The sequence below is a fragment of the Pelobates fuscus genome, chromosome 12 (genome assembly GCF_036172605.1).
Source record: "Pelobates fuscus isolate aPelFus1 chromosome 12, aPelFus1.pri, whole genome shotgun sequence".
Lineage (NCBI taxonomy): Eukaryota > Metazoa > Chordata > Amphibia > Anura > Pelobatidae > Pelobates > Pelobates fuscus.
Genome location: NC_086328.1, coordinates 128,011,169 through 128,036,935, shown reverse-complemented (window position 1 = coordinate 128,036,935; position 25,767 = coordinate 128,011,169). Strand labels below are relative to the sequence as shown.

The 25,767-nt window shown below is 38.9% G+C and overlaps 1 protein-coding gene across 2 annotated transcripts in view; it reads left to right on the top strand.

The window, feature by feature from the left end:
• Positions 1–25,767, top strand: part of SPON1 (spondin 1) — a 308,501-nt gene that overhangs the window by 48,134 nt on the left and 234,600 nt on the right. For both annotated transcript variants that reach the window (XM_063437314.1, XM_063437313.1), the window contains exon 3: positions 19,345–19,478. In XM_063437314.1, the coding sequence (XP_063293384.1) occupies positions 19,345–19,478 (134 nt within the window). The remainder of the gene's footprint in view (positions 1–19,344; positions 19,479–25,767) is intronic.

Sequence of the window (25,767 nt, the reverse complement as noted above, 5' to 3'; positions counted from 1 at the left end):
ATCATTTGTACCGGCCCGTGGAGAGCTGGCCCTGCAGTCTGCCTTTTTTGGGCTGGTGGGGAGATCAAAGATCTCCCTCACCGGTCTCACTGGACTCCTGCGGCTGCAGGCTGACTTCACTATTTTCTCGACTTCTGTCAGTTGTATAGTCACTTGTTTTCCGTTGATCATGTTACTGTATTTTAGGTTATGCAAAAATATCAGGTTTTCCCTTAAAAAAATGTATTCGTTCACATGAAGACAGCTGTATTAACAAGGGAATTTACATTTAATATTTTCTTTTCAAAGACCTAACTAGGATTCTGGAACATCATGACATTTCTTATGATAATATTTCTTTATAGTGAACATGATGAAGAATGCATTCTGTGAATCTATTGGGGGAAAACCACACATAAAATCAGGGACAGAAAAAAAAAAATAGATTGATAGTGTAAAGTGCACGCGAAACCACTGGACCACCAGGGATTGCAGTGACATGTCCCCTCCTTCTAGGCCAGAGGTAAGAAGAGGGGGTTCTTTTTGCACATCGCACAAACACACACACACACACACACAGAGCCCCTCACACAAACACACTGCACCCCCCACACAAATAACCCCTCACACAAACACTGCACCCCCTCACACAAACACACTGCACCCCCTCACACAAACACACTGCATCCCCCGACATACACAGAACCCCTCACACAAACACTGCACTCCCTCACACAAACACACTGCACCCCCCACACACATACTGCACCCCTCACACACACAGAACCTCTCACACAAACACACAGTACCCCTCACACAAACACAAAGTACCTTTCACACAAACACACAGAACCTCTCACACGTACACACACTGCACCCCTCACACGTACTCTGGACACCTCACACAAACACAGCATCCCTCACACACACTACACCTCATCATACACATACTGCACCCCCTAACACACACAGCATCTCTCACACAAACACACTACACCCCACACACAGAACACCTTGCACAAACACACTGCACCCCCAACACACAGCACCCCCCACAAACAGCACCCCTCACGCACACACTGCACCACTCACATACACACAGAATTCCTCACACACACACACTGCACCCCTCACACACATTGCATCCCTCTCACACACACACTGTGCCCGTCACACACACACTGCGCCCATCACACACACTCTGCACCCCTCACTCACACACTCTGCACCCCTCACACACTCATTCTGCACCCTTCACACACACACACACTGCACGCCACACACTATGCTCCCCTCACTCACACACACTCTGCACCCCTCAGACACACACACTGCACACCACACACACTGCATCCCCTTAACACACACACACTGAACCCCTTACACACACTACACCCCTATCTCACACACACACACACACACACACACACTTAACCCCTCGCACACACTACACCCCTCCCTCTCTCTCTCTCTCTCTCTCTCACACACACACACACACACACACACACACACACACACACACACACACACACACACACACTGCAAGTAGCAACATCATCAATACCAGCTAACATCACACCAAAGAGAAGCAGTTCCAGAATGATGTTTTAAATACCAAAATGGCCCTTGTCAGATAAAAGGTTCCGCACCCCTTCTCTAGATTATAAGATAGATTGATTCCTACATTAAAATGAGCAAAATGTATTCTTCTTCCCTCACGTGTTAAGGAGCAGGTGATACTGCTCTTTTTAAGTCAGTACTGCCATCCAACAAAGCATGAATTATACAAGCATGTTGACACTTGCAGCATTCTCCTAAACATGCTCACAGATATGTACATAAATACACACAGACACACACATTCTCAGAAACGGACATTGATACCGATTCCCAAAGAAATACACAGATACAGGTTGCCAGACACACACACTACCAGACACACACACAGACACATTCTTCCACACACACAGGCATTCACATTCACAGGAACACACATACACATTCTCAGCTTCGGAGTTTATGTGCTCCCAGTTTCTCACCCGATGGTCGGACGGATAGGGTAAGTTGCTGAAGTGATATCCCCATAGTTTTCCATATCTGGATGTGATTTTTCACCTTTGGGGCCATCCCTATCGCTTCCCTCTTAGTCTTGACCAGGGTGTTTGGCTGGTGTTTGAGCTCCCTCTCCGTAAGACGGCTTGGTCGTCTGGGCATTATCCGTTTATCCACTTATATATTTTTTCACGGACTGGACTGGAGCCTACTGCTTGAACTTTTTTGAGTTCACATATAGTTTTTATGCTAATGTGCACATCTCTGATTTTTTACATCAGTCCTTTGTCGACAAGAATATGAATAAGGGGCCCCTTACTATTCATCACGTTTACATCTGATACTGGACGTTTTGAGATGTTGTTTCATTTTTTATGATTGGTTTACTATACAATAAATGATATTTTGTTATACTCTTATATATATGTGTAGAGTATTCTGATTCAGATAAGACTCACCCAGTACATTCAATTGTGGTTTATGGTGGTCATTGTGGTGATCTCGGCGAGATTGGTCATTTTTAAGTTTATTGATATTTTCATCTTGATTTTTATGTAGATCTGCATAATTAATTGGAGCGCTCACATACCAGTTATATCTTCTCAGCTACACATACTCAATCCCAGACAACAACAACAACAGTCTATAAATATAAAGAATGTCCAATTCTATTTGTTTATTTAGGAAAACAAAACTTTGAATAACATTCAGAACCTAGAGCTGAGGGATTCATTCACAGTGGCAAGCAGACAAATGGATAACAATAGTATATTTGTATTCCTCATCCGTTATAACCTACCTCTGCCATCTCCCACCTACTGCGCTCCCTCGTCACAAACACACCCCATCCTTTCAGGTACATACAGATCACTTGAATTCCTCGCTTCACTCTGTGTATGTGTTGCTCATTCCTTTAGCTTGTCAGCTTGCTAATGTTTCTGTATGTGACACGTGGTTTGGTAGAACTAAATGTGTGTCTTGTTTCCCACTGCATAATATGTCGGTAGTGATGTCGCGAACATCAAATTTTCCGTTCGCAAACGGCGAACGCGAACTTCCGCAAATGTTCGCGAATGGGCGAACCGCCATAGACTTCAATAGGAAGGCGAATTTTAAAACCCACAGGGACTCTTCCTGGCCACAATAGTGATGGAAAAGTTGTTTCAAGGGGACTAACACCTGGACTGTGGCATGCCGGAGGGGGATCCATGGCAAAACTCCCATGGAAAATTACATAGTTGATGCAGAGTCTGGTTTTAATCTATAAAGGGCATAAATCACCTAACATTCCTAAATTGTTTGGAATAACATGCTTTAAAACATCAGGTACGATGTTGTATCGATCAGGTAGTGTAAGGGTTACGCCCGCTTCACAGTGACAGACCAAACTCCCCGTTTAACGCACCGCAAACAACCGCAAACAGTCCATCTGCACAACCGCAAACTCCCCATTTGCACAAGGTTGGATACCAAGCTAGCCATATCCCGTTCCTTGTCCTCACTGATGTCATTGAAGGTCTCTTCCTCCACCCAGCCACGTACAACACCAAGGGTCCCTGAAAGGTGACAACAAGCCCCCTGTATTTTTTTTTTTTAAATGTACACTACTGTTACACCAGATATGAGTTGCACTGGTGTGACAGTGTGCCCTGGCAGGCCCTGAAACGCACAAGTGTGAAGGAAACTGACTGCTATTATTTCACAGTCAAAAAAGTTTTTTTTTTTTAAATGCAAGCTATTGTGCCCCCAAAACGTTCATGTGTGGGGGTGCTGGAATGACGTGGGCCAATGGGAGCCTGAATCAACTTTTGGCTCCCACTGCCCCTTTAAGAGCGAGCTCATGACTCGAGCCATGCTCCTAGTGCCAGGCAGGCCACGTGACCGATCACTGCGGTCAGTGTACGCGGCTAAGTCAGAAGAGGAGATCAAGCCGCATGCGGCTCGTGTGGAGGCAGGAGTGATCCAGCCACGCGCGGCTCAAGCTTAGGAGCCAGGTTGGTCCCAGGATAAGGTAAATACAGCCACAACCACTTATCCCAATCACACACCTTTCCTAACGTCATGACGTAAAACGTAAAAATCATGATCACTATATACTTTCTCTACAAACCTCTAAAACGAACCAAACTACTCATCCATCCGCCATACCACTTTATCCCACCTAGAACTAGTGCCCAGTTAAAATACTTGACTCTTACTTACCCACACTCAGTCATGCCACACACATTTCACCACTACTCTCACTGAATCCCTCTGACTACGGCTAAATTCATCTTCTACATCAGAACACTACTCCTAAGATTGGGTTGTATCCATGTCTCGGGTTTTTCATTTAGAATAGGGGCAGCTTCGGTCTCCTTCAACACTGACACTCTAGTGCATATTATTAAAAGATTGGGCAGATGGAAATCCTCAGTCTACAACAGATATATTCCTCATACCGAGAAAGAAATGAGGAAAGCTTTTAAAAGTTTGGCTTTGTAAATTTGATGCAATAAGTGTGTTTTTCTTTAATACCTTTTCACCCTCTTTGCATGAACCCAATTTACATATATTACTAATATGTTTCTGAACATATATATTATATTATTCACTCACTCACTCACTCTCTGGGCCGGCCTAAGACATCATGCTGCCTAGGTCCAACGATAAATGACTATGGGGGATAATGTATAATAAACACAGGTTACTGGCTATGGGAGGGGTAATGTATAATAAACACAGGTTACTGGCTATGGGGGGGATAATGTATAATAAACACAGGTTACTGGCTATGGGAGGATAATGTATAATAAACACAGGTTACTGTCTATGGGAGGGATAATGTATAATAAACACAGGTTACTGGCTATGGGAGGATAATGTATAATAAACACAGGTTACTGGCTATGGGGGGTAATGTATAATAAGCACAGGTTACTGGCTATGGGAGGATAATGTATAATAAACACAGGTTACTGGCTATGGGAGGGATAATGTATAATAAACACAGGTTACTGGCTATGGGAGGGATAATGTATAATAAACACAGGTTACTGGCTATGGGAGGGATAATGTATAATAAACACAGGTTACTGGCTATGGGAGGATAATGTATAATAAACACAGGTTACTGGCTATGGGGGGATAATGTATAATAAACACAGGTTACTGGCTATGGGGGGATAATGTATAATAAACACAGGTTACTGGCTATGGGGGGATAATGTATAATAAACACAGGTTACTGGCTATGGGAGGGATAATGTATAATAAACACAGGTTACTGGCTATGGGGGGATAATGTATAATAAACACAGGTTACTGGCTATGGGAGGGATAATGTATAATAAACACAGGTTACTGGCTATGGGAGGATGATGTATAATAAACACAGGTTACTGGCTATGGGAGGATAATGTATAATAAACACAGGTTACTGGCTATGGGGGAATAATGTATAATAAACACAGGTTACTGGCTATGGGAGGATAATGTATAATAAACACAGGTTACTGGCTATGGGAGGGATAATGTATAATAAACACAGGTTACTGGCTATGGGAGGATAATGTATAATAAACACAGGTTACTGGCTATGGGAGGATAATGTATAATAAACACAGGTTACTGGCTATGGGAGGATAATGTATAATAAACACAGGTTACTGGCTATGGGAGGATAATGTATAATAAACACAGGTTACTGGCTATGGGGTGATAATGTATAATAAACACAGGTTACTGGCTATGGGGGATAATGTATAATAAACACAAACACACAAAACAAATAATAATAAAAAAAAAGAAAAAAGAATGCAGCTTCAGAATTCATCTAAATTGTATTCTGTCTAGGAGGTGGGAGGGTCTGGGAGGGAGGGTCTGCTGCTGATTGGCTGGAGTGTGTCTGCTGACTTTTCATTTAGAATAGGGGCAGCTTCGGTCTCCTTCAACACTGACACTCTAGTGCATATTATTAAAAGATTGGGCAGATGGAAATCCTCAGTCTACAACCGATATATTCCTCATCCCGAGAAAGAAATGAGGAAAGCTTTTAAAAGTTTGGCTTTGTAAATTTGATGCAATAAGTGTGTTTTTCTTTAATACCTTTTCACCCTCTTTGCATGAACCCGATTTACATATATTACTAATATGTTTCTGAACATATATATTATATTATTCACTCACTCACTCACTCTCTGGGCCGGCCTAAGACATCATGCTGCCTAGGTCCAATGATAAATGACTATGGGGGATAATGTATAATAAACACAGGTTACTGGCTATGGGGGATAATGTATAATAAACACAGGTTGCTGGCTATGGGAGGATAATGTATAATAAACACAGGTTACTGGCTATGGGAGGGATAATGTATAATAAACACAGGTTACTGGCTATGGGAGGATAATGTATAATAAACACAGGTTACTGGCTATAGGGGGATAATGTATAATAAACACAGGTTACTGGCTATGGGGGGATAATGTATAATAAACACAGGTTAATGGCTATGGGAGGGATAATGTATAATAAACACAGGTTACTGGCTATGGGAGGGATAATGTATAATAAACACAGGTTACTGGCTATGGGGGATAATGTATAATAAACACAGGTTACTGGCTATGGGGGGATAATGTATAATAAACACAGGTTACTGGCTATGGGGGATAATGTATAATAAACACAGGTTACTGGCTATGGGAGGGATAATGTATAATAAACACAGGTTACTGGCTATGGGAGGGATAATGTATAATAAACACAGGTTACTGGCTATGGGAGGATAATGTATAATAAACACAGGTTACTGGCTATGGGAGGGATAATGTATAATAAACACAGGTTACTGGCTATGGGAGGGATAATGTATAATAAACACAGGTTACTGGCTATGGGGGGATAATGTATAATAAACACAGGTTACTGGCTATGGGGGGGATAATGTATAATAAACACAGGTTACTGGCTATAGGGGGATAATGTATAATAAACACAGGTTACTGGCTATGGGGGATAATGTATAATAAACACAGGTTACTGTCTATGGGGGAATAATGTATAATAAACACAGGTTACTGGCTATGGGAGGATAATGTATAATAAACACAGGTTACTGGCTATGGGAGGGATAATGTATAATAAACACAGGTTACTGGCTATGGGAGGGATAATGTATAATAAACACAGGTTACTGGCTATGGGAGGGATAATGTATAATAAACACAGGTTACTGGCTATGGGGGGGATAATGTATAATAAACACAGGTTACTGGCTATGGGAGGATAATGTATAATAAACACAGGTTACTGGCTATGGGAGGGATAATGTATAATAAACACAGGTTACTGGCTATGGGGGGGATAATGTATAATAAACACAGGTTACTGGCTATGGGAGGATAATGTATAATAAACACAGGTTACTGGCTATGGGAGGGATAATGTATAATAAACACAGGTTACTGGCTATGGGAGGGATAATGTATAATAAACACAGGTTACTGGCTATGGGGGGGATAATGTATAATAAACACAGGTTACTGGCTATGAGAGGATAATGTATAATAAACACAGGTTACTGGCTATGGGAGGGATAATGTATAATAAACACAGGTTACTGGCTATGGGGGGTAATGTATAATAAGCACAGGTTACTGGCTATGGGAGGATAATGTATAATAAACACAGGTTACTGGCTATGGGAGGGATAATGTATAATAAACACAGGTTACTGGCTATGGGAGGGATAATGTATAATAAACACAGGTTACTGGCTATGGGAGGGATAATGTATAATAAACACAGGTTACTGGCTATGGGAGGATAATGTATAATAAACACAGGTTACTGGCTATGGGGGGATAATGTATAATAAACACAGGTTACTGGCTATGGGGGGATAATGTATAATAAACACAGGTTACTGGCTATGGGGGGATAATGTATAATAAACACAGGTTACTGGCTATGGGGGGATAATGTATAATAAACACAGGTTACTGGCTATGGGGGATAATGTATAATAAACACAGGTTACTGGCTATGGAGGATAATGTATAATAAACACAAACACAAAAAAAAAAAAATAATAAAAAAAAAGAAAAAAGAATGCAGCTTCAGAATTCATCTAAATTGTATGCTGTCTAGGAGGTGGGAGGGTCTGGGAGGGAGGGTCTGCTGCTGATTGGCTGGAATGTGTCTGCTGACTTTGAGGTACAGGGTCAAAGTTTACTCAATGATGACGAATAGGGGGCGGACCGAACATCGCATATGTTCGCCATCCGTGGCGAACGCGAACAAGCTATGTTTGCCAGGAACTATTCGCCAGCGAACCTTTCGGGACATGACTATATGTCGGTGCTTTATAAGTAATTGTAATATGTAGTCAAAAATAGCCAAATTGCTAAAATCTAGCATTATTTCCAGTTCTGCTTTTTTTTGCTCTAGATTTTGCCGTTCAGTTGTCAATTCAAGGCAGATGTTTTGTGGATACGCCTTTAATCGTTATTTATTTCATCTTTTTAGATAACAATAATCGGCATATAATCAGATTTTTAACAATCTCTTTTTGTGTCCTATTTCAGAAATCCATTTTTAATTTCTTTGTCATGCTTTGCAAGCATTGATTTACTTTATACGGATGAAATTACATCTGCGTGGACCTTTACTGTATAATGACTAAGAATGTAATACATTATTTTAACCAGTGTCTCTTTTGCCCAAGTCAGTAACTATCGTGCTATAATTTTTTATTTTTTTTTTGCCATCTGATACTTAGGTGGTTAAATAATTATTTCCTTCTTTGGATAAAATACTACATTAGTCTTTTAAGTTTATGATTGATATTGCTATATTTTGTAACTTACTAAAACGTTAGCAGGTTGATAAATCACCAAAGGATGTTGGGATGTCACATTCTGGAAGAGATTTTTAGCTGGAAACCAGATTCAGTTGTGCCTCTCAGAGCCGTAACTAAAGATTTATACAACCCTAAGGCAAACTGATTCTTCTGTGAGCTAACCTCCCTTCACTTACTGCCGTTTTAATGTACCCCATAATGACTCCTCCTTGGAATATGAACACGCGCCAGAAAGTAATGCAGAATATAATGAACAATTTTGAAAAAAAAAAATCTGATGTAAAAGCAAGCTCCTTGTATTCTAGCTTAGCGTAAGGAAACGGTTGCCTCTAATAGGCTATTTGATTGTAATTTTTGCCGTCTACATATTTATGAGAAACTCATTTGCTTTGTCATTTGATATTTTTCATACAATCACAGTAATGAATATAGTAATGGCGTTGCTATTGTACAAAGCACAACCAGTGCGTAAGGGTACCCATATATTAACATCTGATTTGCAGGAAAACGAGCAGACTTTTAGATTGTATCTCTGCTTTTCCTGGATGTAATAGACCAGCAAATTAGACAAAATGCGAGCGCAACTATCGATCTCGTGATCGCCAAAAAGAGATTTCATAACAATTACAATGGGCTTTTACAAGGCAAAATCATCAATCATTTGGCTTGTGTGTCAAATAAAAAGGATGGAGATATAGGAACCTTGAGTTGATTTTTGTAGACGTACAAAATAATTTTTTTTCTTGCTGTTTTACTAACTAAACTGAAAATAGGAATTATAGGTCATGCAGCGGGTGCGTTAGTTTGTTGTTGTTGTTTGGTAATGGAATGTTTAATGTGTTAGTGTAGCAAAACTGCTTACAGTAAAAGGAATTCATGGTAAAAATGCTTATGTTTATTTTCATCTCCATACAGCATCAAGGTGACCTCCTGGAATAAGTGGTTTATATTATGAATGTAACATACCCTAAAAACATTCCTCAGCACACTGCCCAAAATCCATCCTCCAAGTCAACAGTGTTTTACACAGTCTGTCCAAATCTCACACTCCCAGTCTACAGTCATCCTGTCTACAGTGTCCTACACAGTCTATCCAAATCTCACCCTCCCAGTCTTCTGTCATTCCAGTCTACAGTGTCCTACACAGTCTGTCCAAATCTCACCCTTCTAGTCTACAGTCAACCCAGTCTACAGTGTCCTACACAGTCTATCCAAATCTCACCCTCCCAGTCTACTGTCATTCCAGTCTACAGTGTCCTACACAGTCTGTCCAAATCTCACCCTTCTAGTCTACAGTCAACCCAGTCTACAGTGTCCTACACAGTCTATCCAAATCTCACCCTCCCAGTCTACAGTCATCCCAGTCTACAGTGTCCTGCACAGTTTCTCCATATCACACCCTCCCTGTCTACAGTCATCCCAGTTTACAGTGTCCTACACAGTCTGTCCAAATCTCACCCTCCAGGCTACTGATGGAGTCGCCCCACCCCAGTTTTCACCACAGCACCCCCCAAAACCTGCCCCTTTCCAGTCTTCTCCATGACCGCCAAAAATCTGCCTCTCCATCAGTCTTCTCAACAGCATCCTCCATAACCTTCCCCTCCACCAGCCTCCTTCACAGAAACCACCAGCTAAGACCATTGGATATTACAGGTCCAGATTCTATTGATTTTTTACTCTTTGACAATAATTTGACTCTGGTGTGTATTAACTATTACACTTAGATTATGCAAAGGGCTGCCATCATACATTTTAGGGCCCCTTACACAGCTGAAGGTCTTGGACCCTGGTGCCCACACCTGAGCCCACCCACATGGCCCACCCAGACATGCCCATAAGAATGCAGTAAGTGTAGTGAATGCAGAATGTGTGTAGTCAATGCAGTGTTTGTGTAGTCGATGCAAAGTGTGTATAGTGGATGCAGAGTGTATATAGTGTCTGCAGAGTCTGTATAGTGGATGTAGAGTGTGTATAGTGAATGCAGTGTGTATATAGTGGATGCAGTGTGTATATAGTGGATGCAGAGTGTGTATAGTGGATGCAGTGTGTATATAGTGGATGCAGAGTGTGTATAGTGGATGCAGTGTGTATATAGTGGATGCAGAGTGTGTATAGTGGATGCAGTGTGTGTATAGTGGATGCAGAGTGTGTATAGTGGATGCAGTGTGTGTATAGTGGATGCAGTGTGTGTATAGTGGATGCAAAGTGTGTATAGTGGATGCAGAGTGTGTATAGTGGATGCAGAGTGTGAGTAGTGGAAATAGTGTGTGTATTTGGTGCAGTGTGTGTGTAAAGTGGATCAGTGTGTATAGTGGTAATAGTGTGTGTAAAGTGGATGCAGTATATGTGTTGTGGGTGCAGTGTTTGTGTAGTGGATGCAGTGTGTGTAAAGTGGATACAGCATGTGTAGTGGATACAGCATGTGTATGTGTAAAGTGGATACAGTGTTTGTGTACTGGATACAGTGTTTGCGTAATGGATGCAGTGTGTAAAGTGAATGCAGTGTGTGTACTTGATGCAGTGTGTGTGTGTAAATCTGTGTGGTGGGTTGTGTGGGCAGTAAGCATTATTATTTATTTATTTATTTTTATTTTTCCTCACCTCTCTGCCTCTTACCTATTGCCAGGGAGGGGCAACATTACACTTCCTACTGGTGAGGTGACTCAGCAGCTTTTTTAGTGGTAAGGGGTCTAGCAGACTCCACTCCAGCAGGTCCTCTCCCTCTCTCGCGAGCCTGGCATGCAAGCCAAAAGTAGCTTTGCCGTAATAAACCGTGGCAACACTCCGACAGTCAGGCTCATGAGAGTTGGAGAAAGTCCCTTCTGATTGTGAAGATAGAGTCTGCTGGGCCTCCTCTTCACTATAAAAGCCAGAAGTGGCTTGGAAGTCGCAAAGGAACATATATAATCGCTAAATATATATTCACATTCGAAATTTATTGTCTGTACCCCCGTGATGGCGGCACTAATTATGCATAATCTATTCTATTTCTAATAAATACTATTCCATCTTTTATGCTTAAACAATGTTCCTGATCCTGAGGAGGTGGCCAAAGGCTGGCCGGATAAGGGGCATGTGTGGGTGTGGTGAAGTGTAGGTATAATTGGGCAAGGAGGCTGGAGCGATGGGTGGAGGGTGGAGGGTGGAGAGGGCTGTGGTATATATAAGCAGGCATTTTGCCCCCTTACCTTAGCCATTTTAATATTCCGGCTTGGTAACAGCTTCCCTCCATCCATTTTCGTTTTTGGATGTTCTTTGTGACGTTAACCTTTTCTTGTCGCAGCTGGCGGGTAAGGCCCTTGTTAATCGAGATTGGATCAGGAGCACTTGGGGTAGAAGGAAGGTAGGGGCTGATCCCTTCCCTTAACCTCTGGTACATAGTTTGGATAAACGGACGTGCCCACTGAGCCAAAGGCTGGCTAGTGGTTGGCATTGTGGTATGGTAAGGCCAAGTTGGAGGCCAGTTGGTGGTTAGGATGAGGGGGGGGGGGGGGCAGGCACCAGGAGGATTTGCGATTAGTGATGGGTCAAATTGGCAAGGATGAGTTTATGTTAAATATTATGTTAATATGTTAAATTAACGTTTACAATATGTGTTCAATTGTAAATAAAGCTGTGGCCTATATTATACCATAAGTACATCTCAGGTCTTTATTGGAAAGAGGGTGGATGGACCCTGGGATTATGGTGTTGCAGTACACGGTAGCCAATACCTGCACACGTGGCTAATGTCTTGTTTCCATGGTTGGTGGTAAAATGTTGTTGTTTAGCAGTAAAATTTCCAACAGTCGGTAATCGCAGGCAGTAGAGAAATAATGACAGGTTTGCAATTACTGCACTTTGCAACCTGGACATCTATCAAGAACAATTTTCACATTTTTTCCCAAATGCATTTGCCATAGCATCTTTACCAGGACACTATAAAAGATTCACTCAGCCCATGCGCAGTAACAAGCCTAGCCAACTCTCATGTATAGCCGTCTTGTATAATAATGAATGTAAAACTAATTATTTTCCATCCGATGCCTTGTTAACATGCTATCACCAAGGACACACATCTGTTGTGCTGACAATAGATTTACAATAGTATCCGGGAAATAAAGGCATACCCTTTTGACCTATTGTCCCTTTTGAGAGTCTGAATATAAGAACTATTTCAGTAAATAACAATGAAACACACGAAAGGACACCTATATTTTGATTGATGCTAATGAAAAATATTTTAATAAATGAATAACCACAATATTAATAATTACTATTATTCCAGTTTTCCATAGAAATATATCAATTAAAGGGACACGTTACCTGTTTTATTTTTTAAAAATGTTAATATAACCAAGCTGAAGTAAATTTAGCTGTAATTACAGCTTGAAGATCTGACAATTCTAAGTGTGGAGGCGGCCATTTTCTAATTGCATGACACATTTAGACACTCAGTGACAGTTGCTAATAACAGAAAATGCTTCTGCAAATGAGCGGCATGGCTCAAATTATGCAGCATGGAATACGTCTCTACCACACTGCACCATATTATTAATATGTTATATAAAGTTATTACAGGAAATGTAATAGCGATTTAAACTTAAAGGGACACTATACTCACCAGAACAACTACAGCTTAATATAGTAGTTCTGGTGTCTGTAGCCTCTAGGCTTTTTAATGTAAACAATGCCTTTTCAGAGGCACCTCCAGTGGCCACTTCTCAGAGTGCGTATGGTGAATGCAGTGTGTTTATCCATGTGGCAGTGCTGCAGAGTGTGCAATACTAACGTTCCACATCTCCACGCTCTCCTTGGAGACGCTGAACTTTCCTCATAGAGATGCATTGATTTAAAACTATAGGGTCAGGAATACATGCTTGCATTCCTGACACTATAGTGTGCCTTCAACTCTATACTGACTGATTTGCATGTCTATACATCAGAATCGTATCAAGTAAGAAATATATTATGTTATGGTTCTTATCTGCCACCACATTCTATGTTTACATTGCATAGATTTATTATTTATTTATTTATTTATTTATAAAATATTTTACCAGGAAAGATACATTGAGATTTCTCTCGTTTTCAAGTATGTCCTGGGTCCACAAAACATTACATTGATACATTATGGTACAATAAATTACAAAAACAATATTAATACACAATATATGCAAAATTTAACATAAAACAGGTAGGAAATATATAATCAACCATAACACGTGCATTCTGTTTTGAGGTACGTAGAGATGGATTTTAGGCTTGTGGAAGATTTTAAATTGTGCGGGAGGTTGTTCCACAATTGCTGCGCTCTGTAGGAGAAGGAGGATCGGGCCGCTTTCTTTTTGTATTGAGGTAGACTAAATAAAGTGCTGGTACTGGATCGGAGGTTATAGGAGGTGGGAACAACCGAGAAGAGCATTTTGTTCAGGTAGAGCGGGAGTTTCCCAGAAAAGCTCTTAAACACAAGGCTGGAAAGATGAAGGGTGCGTCTGGATTTCAGCGACAGCCAGTTTAGTTCTTTTAGCATGTCACAATGGTGGGTCCTGTAATTACATTGTAGCACAAATCGGCAGAACGAGTTATACAATGTGTTAAGTTTATTAAGGTCGGTTTGCGGTGCATGTGCATATACTACATCCCCATAATCAATGATTGGCATCAGCATTTGCTGTACAATCTTTTCATTTACTGTAGTGCTTAGGCAGGATTTGTTTCTGTACAGGGCACCTAGTTTTGGATAAAGTTTAGATGCAAGTTTTTCTATGTGGAGGCCAAAAGATAGATTGGGGTCTGACAACATACCCAAGTATTTGAAAGAGTGGACTGCGTTCAGTGTACTATTTGATTTTGTTTTGATGGATATGTGGGAATTGTGTAATTTGGGTACTGTTCCAAGGATCATTGTGACAGTTTTGTCAGTGTTTAGGAAGAGTTTGTTTTTTGTGATCCACTTTTCTACCTCTATGAACTGGTCTTGGAGCACAGCCTCAAGCTGCAGTAGATTGGATTTGCTTGCATAGATTACTGTGTCGTCTGCGTACATGTGTACATTTGAGGATTTGCAGACATTAGGCATATCATTTATAAATAAAGTGAATAGTAGGGGGCCGAGAATGGAACCTTGGGGAGCATGCAAATTCCAGACTGAAAGAAATCAACTGTGCAGTCTAGATCTGGGATAAGGTTTAATCTGTGCCGTGGGAGGTTCTTGATGTCATTTAGAAAGGATTCAAGTTCAAATTTTTTGAAGGACCTGGTGATTTTAACCTTGGGAGAGGATTTAGTAGCCTTTATTTTGCGCACACAGTACACTAAACAGTAATCACTGAAACTGTTAGGAAGAACACCGGCCTCCTGGATTCTATCAGGAGAAGTGGAGAGAATCCAATCGAGCAGGGTATGGTTATGACTTTTAATGTTTATGCGAGTTGGTGAGGAGATTAATTGCGTTAGCTGCAAAGTCTTAAACAACGAGCAAGAACTATTATTTTTAGGATTCAGCCAATCAATATTAAAATCTCCAAAGACCAACAGTTCACTTTTTGGGCTTTTTGAGCTATGGATTCACTAAGGAGATGGGCTATGTCAGAAAGGGAATGCACTGGGGTGGTAGGTAGATTCATACAACAATGATTGATTTACTGCACAGCATCTCAATTGTGCCAGAAAGGAAATCAAAGGTGTCAGGAGGGCTGAAGTTTTGTAAGGGGGTAAACGTTATGGAATTGTCAACATAAATGGCAATGCCTCCTCCTCTCTTTGCTCTTTCATTTATGGTTAACTGGGATCAGAGCCAGAGGTTATTTAAATACGTGGGGTGCAGGGGTGAGACAGACAACGTTGCGGGGGTTAACTGGGATCAGAGCCAGAGATTACCTAAATACGTGGGGTGCAGGGGAGAGACAGACAGCGGTGCAGGGGTTAACTGGGATCAGAGCCAGAGGTTACCTAAACACGTGGGGTGCAGTGGTTGAGACAGACAGTGTTGATGGGGTTAACCAAAGAAATTGCGAAAATCGAAATCGTATCAATTCGAAGATCTGTAATGTGGTGTACAAATCTAGTAGCCACTGTCACTTAGTATCAACTTTGAATCACTAATTTACAGTTTGGGAATTATTTATTTTGGTTTCTGAAAAGGGATACTAAAAGCACCTTTATGTCTTCATATTAGGGCTTCCTCAGCAATTTCCACATGGATACAATATTTTTCAAAATGACCCGTAATTTTAAATCGAACAGAAAAATGTTCAACCAAAGTTGTTCTGTACTGTAAAATTTTGAAAATCCAAACCTTATCCATTCGGTGGAAAATTGAACATTATTGATGTGCACACGTCAAGTTGAAAGAAGACTGACGAGTGCTCCCTTAAAGTTCAAATAAAACTTAATACCTTGTAAACATAATAAAACAAGCTCCTATTTCTATTTACACCTTGCTTCCAGTTGACAGCAGAGGCTTCTTTTAATACATTTCCTATTGCCTTTTATAGTTACTTCTTCCATTGAGAATCAGCATTTTATACAATATATCACTCTCCATTCCCCTCACATTTCACAATGATAGAAATCAATCCCAACAGTCTTCGCATTTCATAGGTCTCGTCTTTTAAATAAGCAACCATAGGGCTTTCTTTTCTAGGGACTCATTATTTCCCAATATAAAATGTTAAATGATGGGGAATTGTATCTATGTCTTTACACATTACTCTTTTAACATCTGATACTCCTAAAGATTTGAAATGGTTCCATGAACTTTTCCAATCCTTTTTCTACCACAATGTATATGGAGTTACAAAGCTGAACTGATATATACAAGTACTATAATACACCCACATTGTGATTATTAAATAGAAAAATGTTGGATGGTTTTTATGTGCAATGCATAGACAAATAAGTTAAGTTGTCTTTGTAAATCAACAATTTCCCATTATATTACTCTGTTCTTCAAGAGAACAAACCAGTATATGAAAGTTGTCATAATCGATGTGAAATACTTTACTTCCCATAATTACAACAACAACAAAAAAGATTTTATTTAGCTAACCTTTAAAATAAGCAATATATCTACACAATTTTACACATTGTAATCTATTTTGCTTAGATTTAAAGGGACACTGTAGGCTTGAGCTGGGACTTATTACATAATGTAGTTTATAAATGTATTGATGTAATACTAATATATGCAAAAATAAATTCATTTTATAAAGATATAAAAACAATACTAACATTTGTTGTTCTTGCATTACTTGTATTTTCTCGAGCTTTGTGTCCACAGCAATGACTTATCAGGACATAATTCAGTTGTGATGCTTTTTAATGACATTTCTAAATGCCCTAAACCTCAGACCAGTAGGGTTATGTATCATAGTTACATAGTTACATAGCCGGAAAGAGACTTGCGTCCATCAAGTTCAGCCTTCCTCACATTTGTTTTTGCTGTTGATCCAAAAGAAGGCAAAAAATCCAGTCTGAAGCGCTTCCAATTTTGCAACAAACTAGGAAACAATTCCTTCTTGACCCCAAAATGGCAGTCAGATATCTCCTTTGATCAATTACCCCACTAATTAGAAATTATATCCCTGTATATTATATTTTTGCAAGTATTTATCCAATTGCAGTTTACCCCCTTAAGGACCAAACTTCTGGAATAAAAGGGAGTCATGACATGTCACACATGTCATGTGTCCTTAAGGGGTTAAACATCTACATGGACTCTGATAAAACCACCTCTTCAGGCAGATAATTCCACATCCTTATTGTTCTTACTGTGAAAAAAAACAACTTTTATTTGCCTTAGACTAAATCTCCTTTCTTCCAGCCTAAATTTGTGACCTTGTGTCCTATGTATAGCCCTGTTTATGAATAGATTTCCAGACAATGGTTTGTACTGGCCCTGAATATTTGATTAATCTGTTCCAGGCCCCCCAAATTACAGCATTTTAACACAAATTAATAATGTATAATGTTATCATATCCCCTCTGAAGCACCGTTTTTCCAAACTACAAACATTTACATTTTGCTCCATTCCTTTTATCAATTTTGTAGCTCGTCTCTTTTTCTAGTGCCATAATATTCATTTTTAGGACAGGTGCCCAAAATTGCACAGTATATTCGAGGAGTAGTTTTACCAGTGATTTACAAAGAGGGAAAATTATATTTTCATCCTGAGAATTTATGACCCTATTTATAAATGAGAAAATCTTGCTGGCCTTAGCAACGGCCGATTCACATTGCATATTGCTGCCTAATTTGTTGTCTATAACAATTCCCAAATCCTTCTTGTGTGTGGTTATCCCTAATTCACTATCCCTATTACAGTAATTTCTATTTACTTTTATCCAATTTTTTACTAAGGCTTTGTATTGCCTCAATAAAAATATTTTTATACATTTAAATTGGTGTGTTCCCACTTCATTGGAAGACAGAAGTCCCCATCCGTGGAAGGTGAACGCTTCTCTAGCCCCAGTGTGGGCTTAAAGGCGCATTACTCCACACTATTTCGTGAGTGCAATCATTGGGGGTTAATTCCAATTGCAATTACTGTACTTCACTATGTGTTGTGTATTTTCTGCTTTTTAGTTTTTCAGCTGTATCCCATTTTTGTCTATTCGCAAATTATTTGAGTGAGGTGGTGAGCTTATAAGTTAAATGTTTTTTTCAAATTGTGATCTTGCAAAATATTGTTTTGGTACAGAGTGAAAGCATTTGGTTTAGCTGAATCAATTCGTCCAAAAGGGAAAAAAAATTGTTTGAGTGGTCCATATTCATATAGCGTTTCAAGTTAGCTAAATTTCACCCATTCCATCACATCTGGAAAGACAAGTCAGACGACAGCAATATAAATATTATGTATACATATTGCATTAAACTAATAGGAGCATTTTTGGACGAAGTTACCAATAGAGAGAGAAAAAGAAGACTAACAGTAAAAATCCATGTTTTGTATAGTATATATTCATTATTCCCTCTGTTGGTCACTTTACACTTGCTCTATGAATCAAATCAACATTTATTAGATGTCCCCTAGACATCAACCTTCTTTTTTTCCATAAATCATTGGAACTCCGAATCACAAAACAAATGAAAGGGTTTCGTCCATTGTTTTGTCTTTTTTGTTTGCTTCGTGATTCGTTGGGGAGTCATGGAATTTGGATGACCTGCTGAACGTCTAGAATTTGGACAAATCTCAATTTGTTTGAAACCAAACGCACAAGTCTACAAAATGCTCTGTTCTGAAAGGAAGGAACAAGGAATGTCAATGCACCATTTCCCATGCACTAAAAATTCATAGTTATAGTGCCCACATAATCTAAAATAAGTTTATTGAAGACAAAATATGTTTATATATGCTTGCTGCAAATGTTGCAATTCATTTATCTAACAGAGAAAAACATTTTGCCTGCAGTACATACTTTCTTTAATAACATTCCTCAGAAAGTCCTGTTTTAATATTTCATAACCAACGCATTTTTGTTTTTAGATAATCGATGAAGAAGATACACAGTTTATGAGTAACTGCCCTGTAGCAGTCACAGAGAGCACGCCAAGGCGCAGAACACGAATTCAGGTTTTATGGACAGCACCTGCCATTGGAACCGGCTGTGTAATCCTTAAGTAAGTTAAAAAAAATTATATATATATATATATATTCAATTGTCATGTTATTTCTGTTGTGTAGAATATTCCTTGATGTCAAAGTTGGCAAATATCAGCTAATTTGGCATTAAATCTTGCCATTCAGATTTTAGATCACTACAATACAGGCATCAGTGAAAGCACCTTACTTGTCTCCAATATTGTGATTTGTTTTTTTAAAAACTCTTTAGTTCTCTTAAAACTTCCAGTAAGTGTAACGTGAGTTCTGTGTTGTTCCAGGCATATTGCACAGCAGCTTTGTAACAGGATCAAATATAAACATCTGTTTATAAAAGCAACTGATAATTTGAAGACACTGTCACGGAAACTGTAACAAAGCTACCCCTTGCGTATTCTCCAAATGCTTGGCAGATGGAATACAGATGATTCGTTTATCTAACTTTTCCTGCAAACTGCATATTGATAATCTTAGCTACGGTCATTGTTTTTTTTTTCTCTTGGCTTTTAGAAATTATAGTTGGTGTTTAAAAATGCACGTAATAAAAAAGAGAAAAAAAAAACATTTTTTTTTTCTTGTTGCCATTAGCAAATGAGACCCATTGTTAATTTAAAGTCTGACAGCTGCACTGCATTTCACATGCTGGGACATCTGTCATCTAGATTACTCTACTCCACAAACAGATGTTTAATTTGACTTTACTGATATCGTCAGATATTCAGGGAACAAAAAGAAAGGATTGAAATAATCAGAATATTCATGATTACAGTTCTTTGAAAAAACATAAATCAATGTAACAAATGACAACATCCAAAGTGTTTTGTTGGTTTTTTTTATTTATTTTTTTAGAGTTTTTTCATGTCATAATTAAAAGAGAAGATTAATTAGCCATTAAGCATTTTGCAGTGTGCACATTTTTGGTAATTTAATTATATTAATATTAAATTGTCCACACATTTTTTTAACACCTACAGAAGCATAGTTCAGCATTGTACAATATTAATAGAAAATAGTTAATGGCCCCTATGAAGTGATTGTGTAATGGTTCAAATCAAATCATAGCTATAGACCAAGGTTTTACTGTGTCGAAGAGCTTATCACAACCTAACATTAAGCAAAATCTAATCATAAAATATTGCTGTAATGTTTAAAAATATTAATATTAGCCACTTCATAAAATACTCTTATATGGAAGCTCTACTTTTCTTATTGCAGGAATTTTCTCATCATTATTGTGTTTTTGTTTTGTTTTTTTATTAGTTTTTATTTTTTTATTTTGCTTTTCAAGTTTTCAGCCAACTGGTTGTTTTCAACATGGAAAAATACTCGTCGTATATGCATGTAGGCTGGGATTTCAGGAAATGCAAGCAAATAAGACAAAAAAAAAAGGAAATGTGAATTTTTATTTATTTATTTATTTTTATCACAAATATTTTTTAGACCAAGGGCGATAAAGGGAAAATAATGTATACAGTAGACATGTGCACCAGTGAAATTTTCGTTTCATACGAATGATTTCGTACTAAATAAAAATTTCATTCGGCAATCCCAAATTTCGTCTACAAACCATTAATTTTCAAACAAAATTTGTTACAAAATAATTTGTTTTCGTCCATTGGTATATCTTATACAATAAAATATATAAAAACACATCAACATATTACAAGTCTAAAATATTTTGCACACTACGTTTATCCAAAAATATTAAATAATTTACCCAAAATTCTATTTCATTACCCATTTTTCCATTGGGTGTGTATCTAAAATAAAGTGAAATAAAGTGAAAAAGCTGCAGATCTCTTGTCTGCGGCCTTTGCAGGTCCTTCTAACCCCGCCCAGACTTTTTGTGGCTGTCCAATCACAGACTTCCTAATGCAGCTCAATGAGTAGTCTTTGTAAGGCAGGTGCTCTGGGCAATTACTGCCTCTTGAGTTTAGTTCCACTGAATGAAACAACCAGGAAGTAACAGGACTGGTTATATGATTGACAGCCAGGGGGGTGTAACAAAATTAATTTAAAAATGTGTCAATTTCTATTGAAATCTGTGCTTTTTGTAAGATGAAAAAAATAAAAACAGAACACAATTTCAGGCACAAGGAAGTGGAATTCTGCTTTAATCAATCTAAATCTGTCATATTGTGTCCTGCTCTGGCCTTTCTAATGTTCGGATATGATTTCGATTTTTATATTAAGTTCTGACTGACTGGCAAACCCTTACTTTAAATTAAAAACATACTCTAGAGAGAGTGCAATGCAAGTTTACATTAATTCCTCGTAAACGTAATAAAAGAAGGTCCAAAGATCTTTGCCATCTCTTCTTCTCTTTTTTCCTTATTTTTATGCCCCACCCCCCTTTATCACTGACGGATAATTACCCTTTTGATATATCTTTTATCTTTTCAAGTATAAAAGAATAACTGTCACTCTGAAGTTCCTCGTCCCCACTTCCCAGTAAATACTGTAGAAGCATGTACTCAGGTAATAAGTTAAGTTGAGGTAAGTAAAAAAAAAAAAACAACAAAAAAATGCACTCACCTCCTCTTCCCATCAGTGATTTCCCCATGATGCCCCAGACATCTTCAAGATTACTGGATTTCTACAGAGAAAGGCAGTACTAGTACATATGTTCTCCTTCCATAATGCCTTAGTGCCCACACATGTGTCTTTTTCTATGAAATTGTGTGAGTTATACTAATTTACATGGCATGCCTTGGAAGTGCCAGGAAGGGCAGACATGCAATGTCAAATTTATTGTCTTTTTAAAACCACAACCTACAGTTAATTTTCAGTTGGCATATGCAAATAAGAAATATGCCCATCTTCTTTAAACATTATTATACACTTGATTATTATTCTATTGTTCTGAGGGGAGCCATCTTTCTCTTCCAATAGTTCTTATTTAAATTGCTGTATAAATCATTGATAGGGATCGGATTCCTTTCTACAGACACTACTGGGAATCTGCGTACTTCTCGCAATATATTTTTCACATTACAAAGTATTTGTGAGCTCGGTCATTTGGAATCCCTCTATTTTAATCATGGCTCAGCTCTGGAGTAGTTACTGTTCAAATTAATTCATGTTTCTAGCTCGTCTTTATCATTTCCTGTATGTTAATACAATGCAGATGTTTACTGAGCTACGCTTTAAAGAAAACCGCTGAAATTCTCGTGGTTCAAAAAGGATGGTGAAGGAAACGTAAATTCTGCTGAAATTATTCTTTTAACGCTGTACGCAAAAAATGCATCGCGGGTCACAAAAAGTTAACTATTAGTGTTATGGTCGTTTTGATTTACTATAAAGACTAAAGTGTGGAAGCTGGTCTGTCACTGCAGAGTGGGTAATAAGTCTCTAAATTTTTGTGTGAATGTTTGTTTTGTGTATATGTACCATAACCACTATCAAGCTGCAGGATGATCAGCATTGCCACTTTGTATTCTCCCTCGTCTGTAATAGCATAATCTAAGCTCCGCCCACTCTCTGTATGTTGTTTCTAGTATGTAATAGCATAATTTAAGCTCCACCCACTAGAGTGCCATGTCTAGTCTATGATAGCATAATCTAAGCTCCACCCACCGACTGAATTCCTTCCTATATGCCAACGTATTTTGCTATGTCCAATCCATACTTTTTAAATGAGGATGCAAGTGTATTTTTTATCTTTACACCCTTTGAAATTTGGAAAATCAACTAGAGAGACTTGTTCGCTAAATATTGAATTACAACAGAATAACCATGTCAAAGAAATATCTGAATTTCAGGGTTGTGTTATTTTCACAATCCAATTTCGAATTTGCCAAAATACAATTTGGACGTTAACATCCTCCACGAGATACAATGTTTTTGTGTTACAATATTTTTTTTCTAGTAAGGATTCCATAACATAATAAGAAATTGCACTCATTTTCCATGTTTTACAGGATTGCGACAGTCAGATAAATGAGCTGCATTGTTAAAACACTAAACATACGTTCTTACTTTTTCACTCAAAAGAGTTACCGATTGTTTTGTTGATCATAGAAGGGAAAACACTGACCTTTGTATATCAATAGGTTATTAAATCTGGCCGATGATTCAATTAATGCTCACCCGTAGACGGTGGTTAATAAAATACTGAAATTGCAACTGTATAGAATACTGAGACTGCAACTCTATAGAACTCTGTGTACTCTTATAGAATGCAACTCTATAGAACTCTGTGTACTCTTATAGAATGCAACTCTATAGAACTCTGTGTACTCTTATGGAATGCAACTCTATAGAACTCTGTGTACTCTTATAGAATGCAACTCTATAGAACTCTGTGTACTCTTATAGAATGCAACTCTATAGAACTCTGTGTACTCTTATAGAATGCAACTCTATAGAACTCTGTGTACTCTTATAGAATGCAACTCTATAGAACTCTGTGTACTCTTATAGAATGCAACTCTATAGAACTCTGTGTACTCTTATGGAATGCAACTCTATAGAACTCTGTGTACTCTTATAGAATGCAACTCTATAGAACTCTGTGTACTCTTATGGAATGCAACTCTATAGAACTCTGTGTACTCTTATAGAATGCAACTCTATAGAACTCTGTGTACTCTTATAGAATGCAACTCTATAGAACTCTGTGTACTCTTATAGAATGCAACTCTTAGGAACCTTTGCCAACAGCTTGCTTTACTTTCAATTGCGAGTTGTAGTCTAAAGTGTGAAGTATGGTGTTTTACTAAAACACATTTGACACATTAAATATTCTTGGCATGACTGCTGGTAATAGCAAAGATAATGATGATGGATTAGTGGAGGCTTGTCCATAGGGGCAGGTGGGGTAGTACCCTCAGTTTTTATTGCAAAAAAAAGTAAAAATAAAACAAGTCTATTGGCATTGCAAATACTACTATACTATAAATGTTGGAAAAAAATATATTTGTCTGTCTTGATTATATCTTCAGTCTCCATCAGACTCATGCACAAATCCATTTCAGCTATGCTGAAGAAATCAAATGTCTGTCAATCTATGGCCAACCGAATAGATTTGTTCATATCTGCCTATCGAATTCATTAGGTAATCTATAGATTTACAGGCGTTTGATTCTTTCAGTGAATCTGAAAGGGATTTCAGAAAACACTGAGATATAAAAGTGCCAACTCACATCGTATAGAGCTGTGACCAGCTCTAGGTAAAAGAGCATATAGTGGTGTAAAATCCCCACTTGTAGGATATCCTTCTGATGGTAATTTCACAGCTTGGTAGTGGTGGTATGGGTCATATGAAATAACAAAAAAAGGCAGCCAATAGTGCTTTCCATACAAGTATACATAAAAATGAAGGAAAGGTACTTACAGTGAAAAAAGCACAGTAACCGCTCTGTGTGTCAGGCGTGGGTGGAACAATCCCCACCAAGGATTCTTTAGATGATGGTGGTGTTGGTGCTTCAGATGATTAAAATAAGTGCCAGGTGGGGGCGTGGCCTGACGCTGGAGCTGGTCGGACGCATGTAAGCACAGCTCAGCCGAGACGAAGCCAAAAGAGCTAAAAATAAACGGAATACTGAGCGAAAACCTATATACAAATAGAGACAAGAAGCAGCCATGTCCCAGAGACAAAAAACTAAAGCTGGGAAGTCTGAGCGTGCATCTTTCTTCCTTACGAAAAACGCGGCCTCCAAACTGAGAGAGAGCCTGGAGCCAACGCAAGATGGCGGCGACCAGAGGAAGCGGGAAAACTCCCTCTCACCGCGGACAACATCTCCTCACACTGCAGATGAATTACCACTGACGCTGGGAGGCATCCGCGCAATAATGGCAGAAGTCACAGACAACATACAACAAAAAATGAAAAAGCAGCTCCAGGAGCTGGCATCTGAGCTCCGCAAAGAGGTACAGGAGATGGGAACCCGTACAGCACAGATTGTGAACAAAATGGATGAATACGCCGTGGCACATAATAGTCTGGCAGACAAGATCCAGGAAATGGATGACATCCTGGGGGCACACAGATTAAAGTTGGCAGATATTGAGGACAGGTCTAGGAGGAACAACCTCAGGTTCCGGGGAGTCCCAGAATCGGTACAGAACACAGACCTCCATAAATACCTCTCAGAACTGTTCCAAACCCTCACGCCAGAAATACATCCGGATCAACTGATCATTGATAGAGCACACAGATTACGCAGACCAAAGCACCTGCCACCAACAGCGGCGAGAGATGTAATCGCCAGGATACATTTCTTTCACGCCAAGGAAAGAATCATGAGGGCTAGCAGAAACGCAGGTATGCCAGATGAATACAAAACAATTAAAATCTTTGCGGACCTG